This window comes from Solea senegalensis, unplaced genomic scaffold, assembly GCF_019176455.1.
Source record: "Solea senegalensis isolate Sse05_10M unplaced genomic scaffold, IFAPA_SoseM_1 scf7180000013203, whole genome shotgun sequence".
Lineage (NCBI taxonomy): Eukaryota > Metazoa > Chordata > Actinopteri > Pleuronectiformes > Soleidae > Solea > Solea senegalensis.
In genome coordinates this window covers 64,251-77,538 of record NW_025320778.1, presented here as the reverse complement: position 1 = coordinate 77,538, position 13,288 = coordinate 64,251, and the positions used below count along the sequence as shown (strand labels likewise).

The 13,288-nt window shown below is 39.8% G+C and overlaps 1 protein-coding gene across 2 annotated transcripts in view; it reads left to right on the top strand.

Moving 5' to 3' along the window:
* The window catches only part of pde3a (phosphodiesterase 3A, cGMP-inhibited), a 46,638-nt gene that overhangs the window by 18,315 nt on the left and 15,035 nt on the right, over positions 1-13,288 (top strand). Inside the window, exon 2 of one of the 2 annotated variants that reach the window (XM_044015289.1) lies at positions 8,331-8,381. The exons of the other annotated variant lie outside the window; for it this stretch is intronic. Coding sequence (XP_043871224.1) covers positions 8,331-8,381 — 51 coding nt within the window. The remainder of the gene's footprint in view (positions 1-8,330; positions 8,382-13,288) is intronic. 2 annotated transcript variants of the gene reach the window in all.

The window sequence follows — 13,288 nt, the reverse complement described above, 5'->3', positions numbered from 1 at the left end:
ATGGATGAAAGTGATAAATATTTGAATAAGCTATAATTGCTCAGTGTGGTCCGCTGCTGCTCGGAGGATACGTATCAGGATATTAATATAAATGTTTTTCACAGATCAGTAATGTCGCACATGTGTGCAAAATGACTGAATTTTAAAAAAATGGGTTCCACAAACTAAGAAGCTGTTTTCTAAGAAGAGTAAGCTTGGAATAATTTATTGGAAACAGAGCTAAACAATATTTGTAATTTGTAATATGGTTGTTGAAGATCGTGATGTTGGTTCTGAACAAATATCAAGGATCCAATGTTACATAATGTTGTTCTGCTTTGGGATCGCTGCTAAGATAGACCTAGACAAAAATTACTTCTATGTTTTAGTGACAAAAAGACACCAGTCGACAGCCACTGGGTATTATCTGAAACACGGCTGTTGTGTTTTGATGGGAACCTTACTTTGACCTGAGCTGAGTGAAAGGATCGTGACCCTGCAGCACAGCACCACAGGTTGAGAAGTGAATAAAAATTTAAACGTACAATGACTTGCACATCCTGTAGCACTCAGACCGAGACTCAAAGCGCAGCTACACCATGTGACCAGGAGGATAAAGAGATCATCAGTCTCTTAGTCATGTGTCTTTTTTTAATATACTCACACATAGTCACATTAACTGATTGACTGGCTATACTCATAAGAATAACCAATATCCATGCTTCTATTACAGTGATTACACTCTGCAGACCTCATTAGAAATACCAAATTGTAAAATGATGAACTAGATGTGATCGTATACCAGTTAAAGGTGGTCATTTGAAAGTACTACACTACACTACTACACCTAACAAACTGTGACCCTAAGAGTCTCGCACACATTTACACACTCGGCACAGCAGGTATGCCAAATGGATTAGGCACGTCGTGTGTATGTGTGTGTGTGATACAGAGAGATGATGGAACGCCTTGGCTTGACAGTGATGATGACTCACACACCCCACATACACACACAGACACACACACTCACACATGCATTTAGACATAAAGTCATCATCAGTCGAAACCATGTTAGCTCTGCTCATGGACACTAATTGTTCCCAATCAGCATATCAGGGCTCCTGTCAATGCACTGTGAAACCAGACCACACAAGTGATTGCATATTGATCCTATTACACGCTCACATCACTCAGTTATTTGTGAGTGTGTGTGTGTGTGTGTGTGTGTGTGTGTGTGTGTGTGTGAGGTGCTGACTGACAAATCCATCAGGTCTCTTCACCTAAGCCAACAAACCTTTTTTTTTGTTGTTGTTAAGCAACATGGTGTAACCTTAACTAACTCGAGGTACTGTCACAATGTCATGAGGAAAGTAGATTGTTTTTGATTACTTCTAAGTCTTTGCAACTGAGCCTCAGTTTAACATCACTCTCGAACATTCTGCTTGGAGTGATTATTAGGTTACAGTGTTTCTGCTCGCTCACGAATGCAAGGACAGATGCTCATCTGCAGAGTGACAAAGAAAAAGAGGCTCCATTCTCCCGATTACAACTCAGTGACACACAAAAATAATTGCGCAGCAATTATTTTAAAGGGTATATATATATTTGTATATTATTCACGCAGGAATAATTTGTTCTAATGCCAATGAATGAAAAGATCATATGATGACATTAAAAAAATGAGACTTTCCTCAGCTTCCTCCACTGTAGACTGACCTATATGAAATGGTGTCAAGTCAAACATCTAAAGGATGTAGGACTATCACTTTTTATTCAAAACTCTATATTACTTGATTCGTGGGATGTAAAGTTCAAGCTTGAAGTGTAGGCTGCATGTCATGAGCGCCAATATAAGTAGTACCCCTTAGAATCCAGCAGAGGGCGCACATATGGTTGCCTAGTACTATGTCGTATGACAATGTCAGCTGCGGGCGTAACAATGACAACATAGCCCACAGGACATAAAGGGGACTCTTCTCTCTGTAGATAGCACCCCCAGCTTTCATGCAGAAAGACAAAGTGCACTAAATACCCTGTAATAAACTAATAATGTCAGTAAGCTGCCACAGAAATACGCATGTGTTTCAGGAAGATCTGTGCGTTCTGAGTGCGTGTTCTCATCCGCAGTTAGTATTGTAAATAAAAAGTGATTCACACTCGATCCCGATCAGGTTGACAGACTTGTGTTCCTGGTAAATAATAATAGAAAAGAACACAACATGTAATCCAATTGTTTTTTAGCTGTTGGCTCTTCCTCCTGTTGTCAGTGACTTCCCACTCCCTGAGTGGCAACAGGAGTGACAACAGGAGTGACTTCCCACTCAGGGAGTGGGAACTGCTGCAAGTTATGTATGTTATAAGTTTTTAGTTATCCCCTTAGGGAAAGTATTCCTCTGCATTTTGAACCATCCTAGAATTAGGATCAGTGGGCTGCCACACTGAGTAGCGCCCGGGGAGCATTTGGGGTTGGGTACCTTGCTCAGGGGTACCCCAGCCGGGTGGGGATTTGAACCGGCGACCTTCTGGTTACAAGTCAACTTCCCTTTCCATTTGGCCATGGGATGCCCAATGTATGTTATGCTGTATGAATAGATCAGTAGCAGCACCTTCAATAAAGTACCATCCATCCATATCCTCCACCTGAGGGTAGCGAGGGGATGCTGTGCCAATTAGCTGACATAGGGTGAAAGGCGGGTTCACATCCTGGACCAATTGTCCAATTGACCTAATCCCCACATTGCATGTTTTTGGAGTGTGGGAGGAAACTGGAGAACCCAGAGAAAACCCCCACACACATGGGGAGAACATGCAAACTCCATGTAGAAAGACCTAATAAAGTAATGAAAGTAATGGAAACTATGACGTTTGTGGTGTATTAGGGGAGCGGTGCAGCACGAGTGTATGTTCAAATTTATTTGAACAAATTACGGGTGCATTATACATTTGTCCGAAATTTATGTTTAAAAGGACGTGATGTAATGTGTACTCGTGTACGCCTGACTTCCACCTGCTCTGACCGAAGAGTGAGTAATGAGTTGCGGGTGAGCTGTTGGAGTTTGCGTAGGAATGGATTTTGCCAATACACAACAAAGACAAAACGACAAAACATACAAAGTAAAATGAGCTGAAGCTGACAGAAAATATTCTAATAAATGACTAGGACGTGAACGGTTAAAAAAAGCAGTGACAGTATTTTCATCATTGCCCTCGTATCTTTCTTTTGTGTCACGTGTGTGTGTGTGTGTGTGTGTGTTGCTGTGGAGTTGCAAGAAAAGCTTTTGCATGTACTGTCAAGTAAACACGTGGACATCTGTCACCACATTTCTTCATCTCTCCACTTTCCTTTGTAGCATGTGAGCATGCAGCATGATGCCCAGGATGTGCTTAATGCTTAGTACAACGGCATCCTCGCTAATGACACGCTATACTCGACCAATATGGGCTCTTCTATGGATGATGCCGATCTTTAGAAATAACATCTGAGAAACAGGTGTAACTAAAGGTGTCTCCTATGTTAATAGACAAGTGAGCGTTCTGTCCAGATCATACTGGGATGAGATCCAACAATAGATATCCAATATAAACTGAATCCATTTATACCCACAGTAAACTTGAATACAAGTTTTGTTTTTTTTAATGTTCTCTGGATTTTATTTATCTGCTGACTTCTGTGCTCCTGTTCAATGTGTTGCTTTTGCACACGGAGGCTTGTCCCAGTGAACAAATTTAAGTTCTGCACTGCACAAAAACGCCGTTGACACTTGCAGTGTTCATGTAAGCAAAAAGGGCTCCCCCTGCAGTGAGCAGTGTGTTTATGCACGCATGTGAAAAGCAGAGGTGTGCAGGGAAATGAAAATGAACCCTTATTTTAGCACGGCATGGTGAAAGCATCCAAAACACAATTTAAGGCGTTAAATGAACCTTTTTTGTCAGTTTGTGTATGTTATTTTCTCAAACGTTTCCACTTCCCTATCACTTTCATACACCAAATATCTCATATTTAATCAAATTCATTTATAGATGGATTAATAACAGCAAAATAATCAAACTATGCAACTATGACTGTGGTGTTCCCCTAATGTTCTGTTGCCTGTTCTGGCAAAGCATGTAAGTAAGTCAGTTTATATGTATGTATATGGGCCATTCTACCGAATTCGTGCAAAGTCCAGAGTTGGAAACACATTTTCAAAAGTTGTTTTTTTCCAAAAACCTTGTCCATACATATATTGTACCATATTTCAATGGTACATATCTAGTAAAGGCGCAGTCAAATTTCATATATTAATGTCTGCCTGTTCTTGAAATGTTTTTCAACTCCTGAAATTTGTCACTACCGTAACACAGCAACACACTGCAATAAAAACCATTATATTAATCTGTTAATATTGTGTGTCCATACACCCTCTAAAGAATAATTTTAGTAATTTATTATGAAGGGTATTACAACTAAATCACTTAAAATTATTTTTTAAACAATATTTCAAAGTTTATTTTTTAAGACTCATCAAAATTGAAATGCAATCTTTTTTGTAAAATGAATTACACTGATCATAGAGATCTCAGAGTTCATTAGTTATTACATTGAATATATATTTAACCAATAGTTATCATAAAATGTTATTTAATGACTCAATTCTTATTTTATTTTACAAAACATTCAGTGTTACGGTAGTGACTGCACTGTTTTGCTCATGACCACAGTATTTTGTTTGCAAGGTTGTATTATATCCCCTAAACCTTATTGCTTAATATTAACTCATAACCTGCCTTTTAATGTGAATTTTACAAACACAAATGTTATGTCTCTGACAGGTGAACTTTAGATGTGGGTTGTCTGCAGTCGTGTTGAGAGCTGCCTGTGGGAGCTGCCTAGTGTTTCTCTGAGCATAGAAACAAGATTGTATTTTCTGAGCAACCTGCTTGTCAATGCGCTTCTTAATCCATGTTTCTCTTTATAATTAGCAGACTTGTATTTTTTTCTGCAAATTGTGCATGAGTGTGTTATGGAAAAGAAGGGTCTTTCTGATATGCGCAGGAACTCTGTGCTGCCATACTTCCTTCTGAGTTTTTGTTCTTGCGGAACATTTTGACTTCTCTGGCCTCACGCACAATCTATGGCACCGTTTTCTATATTTTTCTTTCTTCCATTCAAGTTTATTTTTCTGTGGTCACGCATTCGAACGTCTCTTATTAGTCTCACTAGAAGTGCGTGGAGTAACAGTCTCACTAGAAGTGCGTGGAAGGTGAGGCGGCATGGGAGAAGGCGTGGCAGAGGGTGTGGGAGGTGGCGTGGAAGTTGTGCACAATCTCTCCATCTCTCTTTGACTTTTCACCAATAGCCTGTGATGTTGCTGTCTTTTTCGCCATGATCTTCTGACCTTCCTTTGCTCCCTGTCAGATAAATCACTGATAGATTTGATCTTTCCTCCTTTCTTTCGTTTCTAGTTTCGTTCTCTTTCCTTCTTTCCTTATCATATCAAACATTATTTAGCACTCTGAGATTCTTAAGAATGAAATGTGCTTTACAAATCAAATATAATAATAATATTATTATTATTATTATTATTAGTATCATGTTTAATGAGTATAATGTAATAATAATGATGAAAAATGTCCTTAAATATGTGGAACATTACATGTTGTCACTACCATAATGATTATGTCACAACCGTAACGTTACAATTTGTTACGGTTGTGACTGTTACGGTTGTGACATTTTTAGCTAATTCCTAGCATAACTCAAACATGCTAACAAGTAATTGGCTAGGAACAGATGTTTGAACAGTTGTACACACAACAAAACATAATATTTTGTTTTGAGCCCCCAAAAGTGTATTTACTTGCAGATAATACGTGTACGGTTGTGACAATTATTAATGCAACATGCTGATTTTCAGACTTTGGAGCCCATTTACTTAAAAATTATGAGAGGTAATATCTCACCATGCAGCCATGAGGGACAGGGATGCAGTGTCATTTCTTGGTCAGAAATTCTGGGGTGTGACTAAAACCAGGCTCCACCCATGTGGTAAAACAACTCGTGTTACGGTTGTGACATGAAAGTGTGGGACAGCATTTTTTAAAGCATGTTTTGTAATTTAAAAAAAACTTCAAAATGAATCTAAATGTTTTACATTCTGTTTAAAAGAAACCAAACATATATTTTAAAATACACCATTGGAAAAAATGACAAAATTCTTTTAAGTATTATTTTCATGGATTGAAATTTAGGGCTTAGAGATTGGGACAACTACTTCCCAATAGAAAGTACCTAGGAAGGTAGCATAAATGATGATTTTGTATATATTTAGCTTAATTACTAAATAGTTACAGTCTTGTGTTTACCTAGATCATAACATAATCTTAGTAAATATTGAAGGTCTGAATTCTTAATTGTTTTGTTAAATAGTTTTTTTATTGTGGGACAGCAATTTGCACGAATTCAGTAGAATGGCCCATATATATATGTATGTATATATATATGCACACACACACACACAAGTTCTGCTTTGCATATTTAAGCTCAAGACTTCCTCTACCAAAGGATCACATTATAATGATACTGTATTTCACCTCTCAGTGTCTTGCCTCATACTCTATTTGCATGAGTGAAATAAATAGCTCTCAACTTAACAGTGAATGATGGAGCCATCAGAGATTATGTGGTTCAGAAGTGCATTAGGCCTCTGTGATTTCCCAGCGTCCTTTAAAGTTGACACGAGAAGTGCATTTGAAGCGTAATGGAGGTCATCAAGAGACGGCGGAGCTCAGAGGACGACAGCAATGAGAGAAGCTGAAAAGTGTGCGTCGACAGTGATGGAGAGAGAAAAGGGCCTCGTTTGGTTTTCTCAACTCTCATTTCCGCAGCTGTGTGTGTGTGTGTGTGTGTGTGCAGCCCCGTGACCTCACTGTTTATTGAACCGACTGTGACACGACCGTTGCAGGCAAAAACAATGTATTTTTAAAAATGAAGTACATACAGTATATGATTTATGCGATGGAGGATCTCGGCGTGATTCAACAGCAACTATTCCAAGCAACCTCGGCATCCACTCTGAGGGGCTCTCATTAAACAGAAACTCACTGTATTAGGCCGATTATTCCGACTGCCATTCAAGATGCAAAGTCATCTCCAGTCGCGCTGTCAGGTCATCTCGTTTTATGACATCAGCCCGTGAACTACGGCAGTGAGGGCAGCACACAGACGCAGCACTCCCAACCACATACACACTGGTCCTGGGACTAGTAATTAATAATAATAATCGAGACTAAGCTATTCATTACTTAAACTACCCATTTCATTTCGCACACAAAACATCCTGCTCAATGAATGTTACTATCAAAAGTTAATAAATAACAGTGAGCGTTTGCTTTCTAAAATCTCTGACTGAAATCATTGCAATAGGTCCATGTGATCGCATGTAGGCGTGGGGTGATTTTAAAAGTTTATGTGTAACGATATTACAGCAAAATATTACTGAAAAAAATTTGCTTTCATCATTTTAAACAGGTGTAGCCTTCGGTCTGTGTTCAGAGATACTCACAGGATACATGCACTGTATTTTTAGTGAAAAATAATGTAATATGATCATAGATGATGAATGAATGAATAATCCCCATACACACGTTATGAAATAGATCAGAAGCACTGTATGCTGGTGGGTGAGTGAGACAGAATTTTCAAGTCGCTCACGTGAAATATTGATGTTTTTCTTCAATCACGATGAACACGATAATAGAAATTCACCATGATTAACTTAAGTTAAGTCCCATCACTAATTGCATGCATGTCAATTTTGAGTTAGCTGCTACCACATTGGCATAGGCCTACATTTAACACCAAATGACAAAAAAATTGCAACACAATGTAGGATTTTGACCTTCACGTCATGTCTTTTGATAATGAACCCAAGTCAAAGACTGTGCGGGTCCACGTCTGGGTGATGACACAAAAACAACTTCACATTTTTACTTTTGGCATATGTCACAAAACGTCCACATTTATGGAATGCCATTGTTTGGCCGTGAAACTGGATTATATTTTTCTCATATTGAAGAAAAATGGAAAAACCATTGCAGCAAGTGGAGAGCTCGAGGACGGCGGTGGGTGCAGGGTGCGGGCAGCCATATGTGGATCAGCCCTCCAGCAGTTATGGTGATGTTGGTTTTTTTCTCATCAGCAGCACCTGCTCTTATTTCATTTTTAGATGGGCTGAAGGAGAGAGGGATGCAGGGAGGGGAGCGTAAAAGAGAGACAGAAGAAGAGAGAAGAGGTTCTGTCCTCAGAAAGAACTAAACATCGTTGCACAGTGGGAAGATTCCCTGACTGCAGCTTTTGTTCTTATTTTCAGAAAATGTGCCAGCCAGAATGGAACTACAAGAGAATTCTGAGCAGATTCCAGGTCAGTGTGGACAGAAGGGAAAAGGGGATTTTAATATTGGTTGTTGTTTAAGTGATGTTTATTAATCATATACATGTGTGGATGTTGTAGCTTCTTTTTTAACTTTACATTACTACAACACAATAACATGTGTGGTGAAGAAAAGACGCCACACATAAACTCAAAATCATATGCATTTACAACTATTGGAGCCAATGTGTTGGAATCATCATTCACTCATTCACTTTTATTTTCTTTTGCCTTTTTTTTTAACTGATAAGGAATTCTTGATTCGGCTGATGAATGTACTCATTACTTATGATTTTGTCTCGTGTCATTTCGTTGTGTGACACTAGTGCAGTATTGTTTAGATGCTTGTCCTCATCTCTGATACACCAATGTTGCATCATTCTGAAGCGACACCTTTAGACCTGACTGCGGAGGCATTTGTGCGTATACAGAGTCAGCGCACAGTGCCATCTGTTGTGTTATCAATGTCGCTGTTGCTGCCGTCTGTTTTGATGTAAACAAATCACTTCCTGTGTGCAGTGTGGGAATGTCACGACGTGGAAAAAAAAAATAAAAAGAAAGGGTTGTGTGGAGCTGACGGGCTTAAACAATTTGAATGTAAGACATTGTCTTTAAATGTTCCGCACTACAGTTTTAATGCCAAATGAGAACCAAAAACATTCAGTTAATCTTCACGTCACTGTTACTTTTACAGACCGTCTTTGACTTACTCTCGCCACGTTTTCTTTTTGTAGCTTTAATATTTAAATCGTCCATTTTCCCGACACAACAACAAACCTGCCATTTTCAAATGGACATTTAATGAATCAATATGATTTCCTCGGGTTTCCTGATGTGCAAAGCCCTCTCCTGATAACACACAGGTCTCGCTGCTTGGTTGTCATGCATCACCTGCTATCACAGGAAACACTCGACAAGTAGTGGGTGTAGTATAACTGTGTCTAACAGAGCCCCAAACAACTATTTTATGGTCCATAGATGAGTCACTTTGATCTTTGTTCCAAGGTATCCTGGCAACCAGGTATTTTCAATACAACCGATTTGTCCGTGCTGCAGGTCGCCTCATCCCTGAACCATCGGCGAACATTTGCACTCGGCTGATGCAGAGGCAGGGGCGGGTGAAAGGACAGAGGGAGGTTCATGAAGCAGCAGAGGAGAGGAGAGTGCGAGGAAGTGTTTGTGGGATATGTCACTTAAATGTCAGCTGCTTTGGACTGAGTCTCCGAGAACTGTGACATTTGAACTGGGCATTTGAAGGATAAGGGAGATCTTGAAGCTTCTGTTTTTAAAGGATTCTTAGATCGGGGGGGTTTGACTGGTCACACTAAACACGAATGATGCATAGGAGGCACTCGGCAAGTATCATGGGGCACCATCAGGACAACACATATCCTCGTAATCAGGTTCAGTATTGGTGTAATTGGAGTCTCTCTTCTTTTTGAGTTTGTGTATGCTGTTAAATGTGCTGTGCTTGAGTGTGTGTGCGTGTGTGTGTGTGTGTGTGTGTGTGTGTGCGTGTGTGCAGAAAAAGAGGAAAAGCCATTTAATCAGTACTGATGAGATGGTTTAATTAGGACAACGTGATGCAATGTCTAAATTAAGCCTCTTGCTACATGAAAGTTTCTAGGTCAGTTTCACATGGGAGCGATTGGTGGCGTGAAGTCACCGCTCAAACATTTGCTATCATCATCATTGTGAATCTCTGCAGGGCCGAGCGCTGCAGAGAGACAGATGTGTCATGTGTGGACAACTTTAAACATCATTACCCATTGATTTTGTATCATCTCGAACAACTTAGGAGAGTTACTGCATGATAACAAACACGTGTGGTTATTCTGGCCGCCTCAGAAAACACAGACTGTCGGCTCATGCTGCCTGTAAGCCTACTTTACCAAATGTTATTTACAAATCAATATATACCTTTGTTAAGGGTTAATTGCTCTGCTCCGCTATCCCGCTACTGTTTGCAATTCTACAGTCATCCTCCTGTATCCAGAACATGAACTTGGCTTCTGGCATGCTTGGTTTGATACCCCTGCTTCAGCATTAATTCTTAAAGCAGCGAGAGGGAGAGAGAGGGAGAGAGAGGGGTGTAAAGGCATTCTTCATATCAGAGCCTCCCACTGTAGTCTTAGTGTTCCAGAACAGACATAATAAGCGCTGAATACTGTGCATTTAGAGTCATCACAGAGCAAACTGTGGAGAAGCTCAGCTGGCCTACTTGAGTGAGCGGTTCGCTTTTTCACTTGACTGGTCATGGCCTGCCTGTGGACACGGCTATTCTTTTACACAGTATCTATCATTTGCTTTCTCTTGCTTCATCTCCCTCTCTCTCTCTCTCTCTCTCTCTCTCTCTCTCTCTCTCTTCATCTCCCTCTCTCTCTGCTTTCACCATCTGCCTTTCTGCCTGATCTGCCTACATATCTCCTAACTGCCTCTCAGGAGAGTGCTGGGATTGAAATAGTAGGAAACAGCAGAAATGCGAGAGGAAATAAGAGAAGAAAAAGGGGGAAAAAGAAAGGTGTTTGGGGTTCAAGGCGATGTCATTATTCTTCAGCGCTACTTGAGCAGTGAAATGTTGGTTTTGTTACATGTTCATTACATTTGAACTTGAGCTTTGTATTAATGTATATTCCCATGATGATAATGTAAACATTGCACTTTTGTAAGTTTCTTTGGATAAAAGCGTCTGCTAAATGACATGTAATGTAATGTAATGTAAACATACATGTATGCCAAGGGGAATAAATAGTCCCACTGATGCACAGTTCAAACATGGAGACAGAAATCAGCCTTTCTTCACGTACATCAGGTGCAATGACTACTTTTTGTGTGTGGACTTGGACATTACAACTTTTAAACCATAAACCAAATCATGAATGAATCGTATGGAAGTCTCTGTTTGTTGACGCAGAACCGACTCAAGTTCATTACTGTAAATACGTCAAATATTCTATTGTTTTTCACATTCGCATGCCTAGCCCTAGTCTGAATGGATATCAGTTTACCTTTTAACACGGATGATAATGTGGCCTGGATCGCCAACCATAATCAGTAGTTCTATTCTCAGTACTTTGACTGATGACTTTAGATCTTATTTGACTTATCTGTGTGTGTGTGTGTTGTCGCAGTATAATACTGTCTTCTATTACAGTGCATTGCATTATTATGAGTCATTGTTCTGTGTGCAACATGTACTGTATTATCCTGAAAGCCTGACAGACTTGTCCCAAGAGGCAATTCTGATTACATGCCTGTGTGTGTGTGTGTGTGTGTGTGTGTGTGTACACATATCTGCGTGTACCCACTGTTGATTCACTCATTGACCATCGCTCCCCCTGCTGTCTCCTGTGGGCCTCTACGCCGGGAGGAATCGATAACCTTCTCCCTCCCCTCGCCTCTCTTCACTGTGTCGCCATACAACATCACTGTGTAGCACTTCATCAGCTCAAATGCTTATGTATGTTGCACGCGCACAAACACAACAACAAAGAGCCACTGATTTTTGTTTTGGATTTTTTTTGAGTAAAATAAACCCGCAAAGCATTGTAACAGAGAAAAGTCAACGGACGGACACACACACACACACACACACAAGCTCCCTCTATCTCAGTCTCTCCCTGACATTAGCTGAACAGAGTCCATTACTGCCAGGTAATGGGTAAATGTCACAATAGCAGGATGTCATAAAGCTCTGGAGTGGTCTAATGGGTTTTGTTCAGGTTGAGGTGACACATGCACACTCGCTCTTGTGCACATGTACACTCTTCCAGGAAACTGTCGTCCTGTATGAGCTTGATGCATTTACTCATCACATCACAGCGCTGAGCCCTGACATGTTTGAAGAGATAGTACAATCTGTTTGAGGAAGACAATTATGAGAATCATCTGTCACTTTGTTTGAATACAGAAGAGAGGTCCTGCTCATCGTGTCACCTTTTATGTCGCCCCCCCTTTTCTCCACCCACTCATCTGTATCTTTTTCTTTCTAACTCACAGTAGAAGTGGCAAACTGTGTGTGACGTAGAGAAAAACATGATAACTAACTGAAAGAAGAAGTAGGGAGACAACAGAGAGAAGAACAACTGTGTTATGATTTAACCTTTCCTTTCCTGAATGCCTTACTCATGTTGTTTTTGTACATGAGTGGTGTTTTTTTTTGCTATTAAATGCACACCAGTATCAACACTGCTATAAAAATAGTTTCTGTATTTCTACAGAGACATGTGTTTTGCATCAGCTTTAGTATCAACAAACAAACTAGCAAGAAAATCCTGAGCAAATAATAATCTGACAGTCTGGAGTTTAAATGTGTCAAGCTTTAAGTTTTAAGGGAGCAGTCACTGTCATTGCGATTCTTTTAAACATGCTCGTCTTTTATGACTGAGACTACAGTCATAGACAAGAGTGGGACAAGCGATATCATTTTTCTTTTTTCACATTGAATCTATTCGTTTGTGGTCATAGTTCACTATCCATGTGCTGTGTGTTGTCGTCCATTGCTTGCTGCCTTGCTCAGCTGTAAATGCCAGTTTTCCAGTTTCCAATACCTTATTTTTGTTAACAGGCCTGTAGTCATCCAAGGAAAATATACTTTTAACTGATATTGTGCCTTCTCTTCCACAAATCCCTCAGTCACAGGATTAAAAAAAAAAAACCCTGCATGTTATCTCTAAATTCACACTTCCTGGTAGCCTCATTAACCTACATTAGTTACAAATAAACTGCCACGGTTTGCAGCATATTAAAACACTTTTACTTATTTGCCAGACCTATTATAAGGAAATATGCCGATTTTGATATATTTCACATACAATCCCAAAAGTTAAAAGAGCCTCCAAACAATGAGTCGCCTAGTTGTGAAAAAACAAAGTTTTCATTCATTCATTCACTTTTTC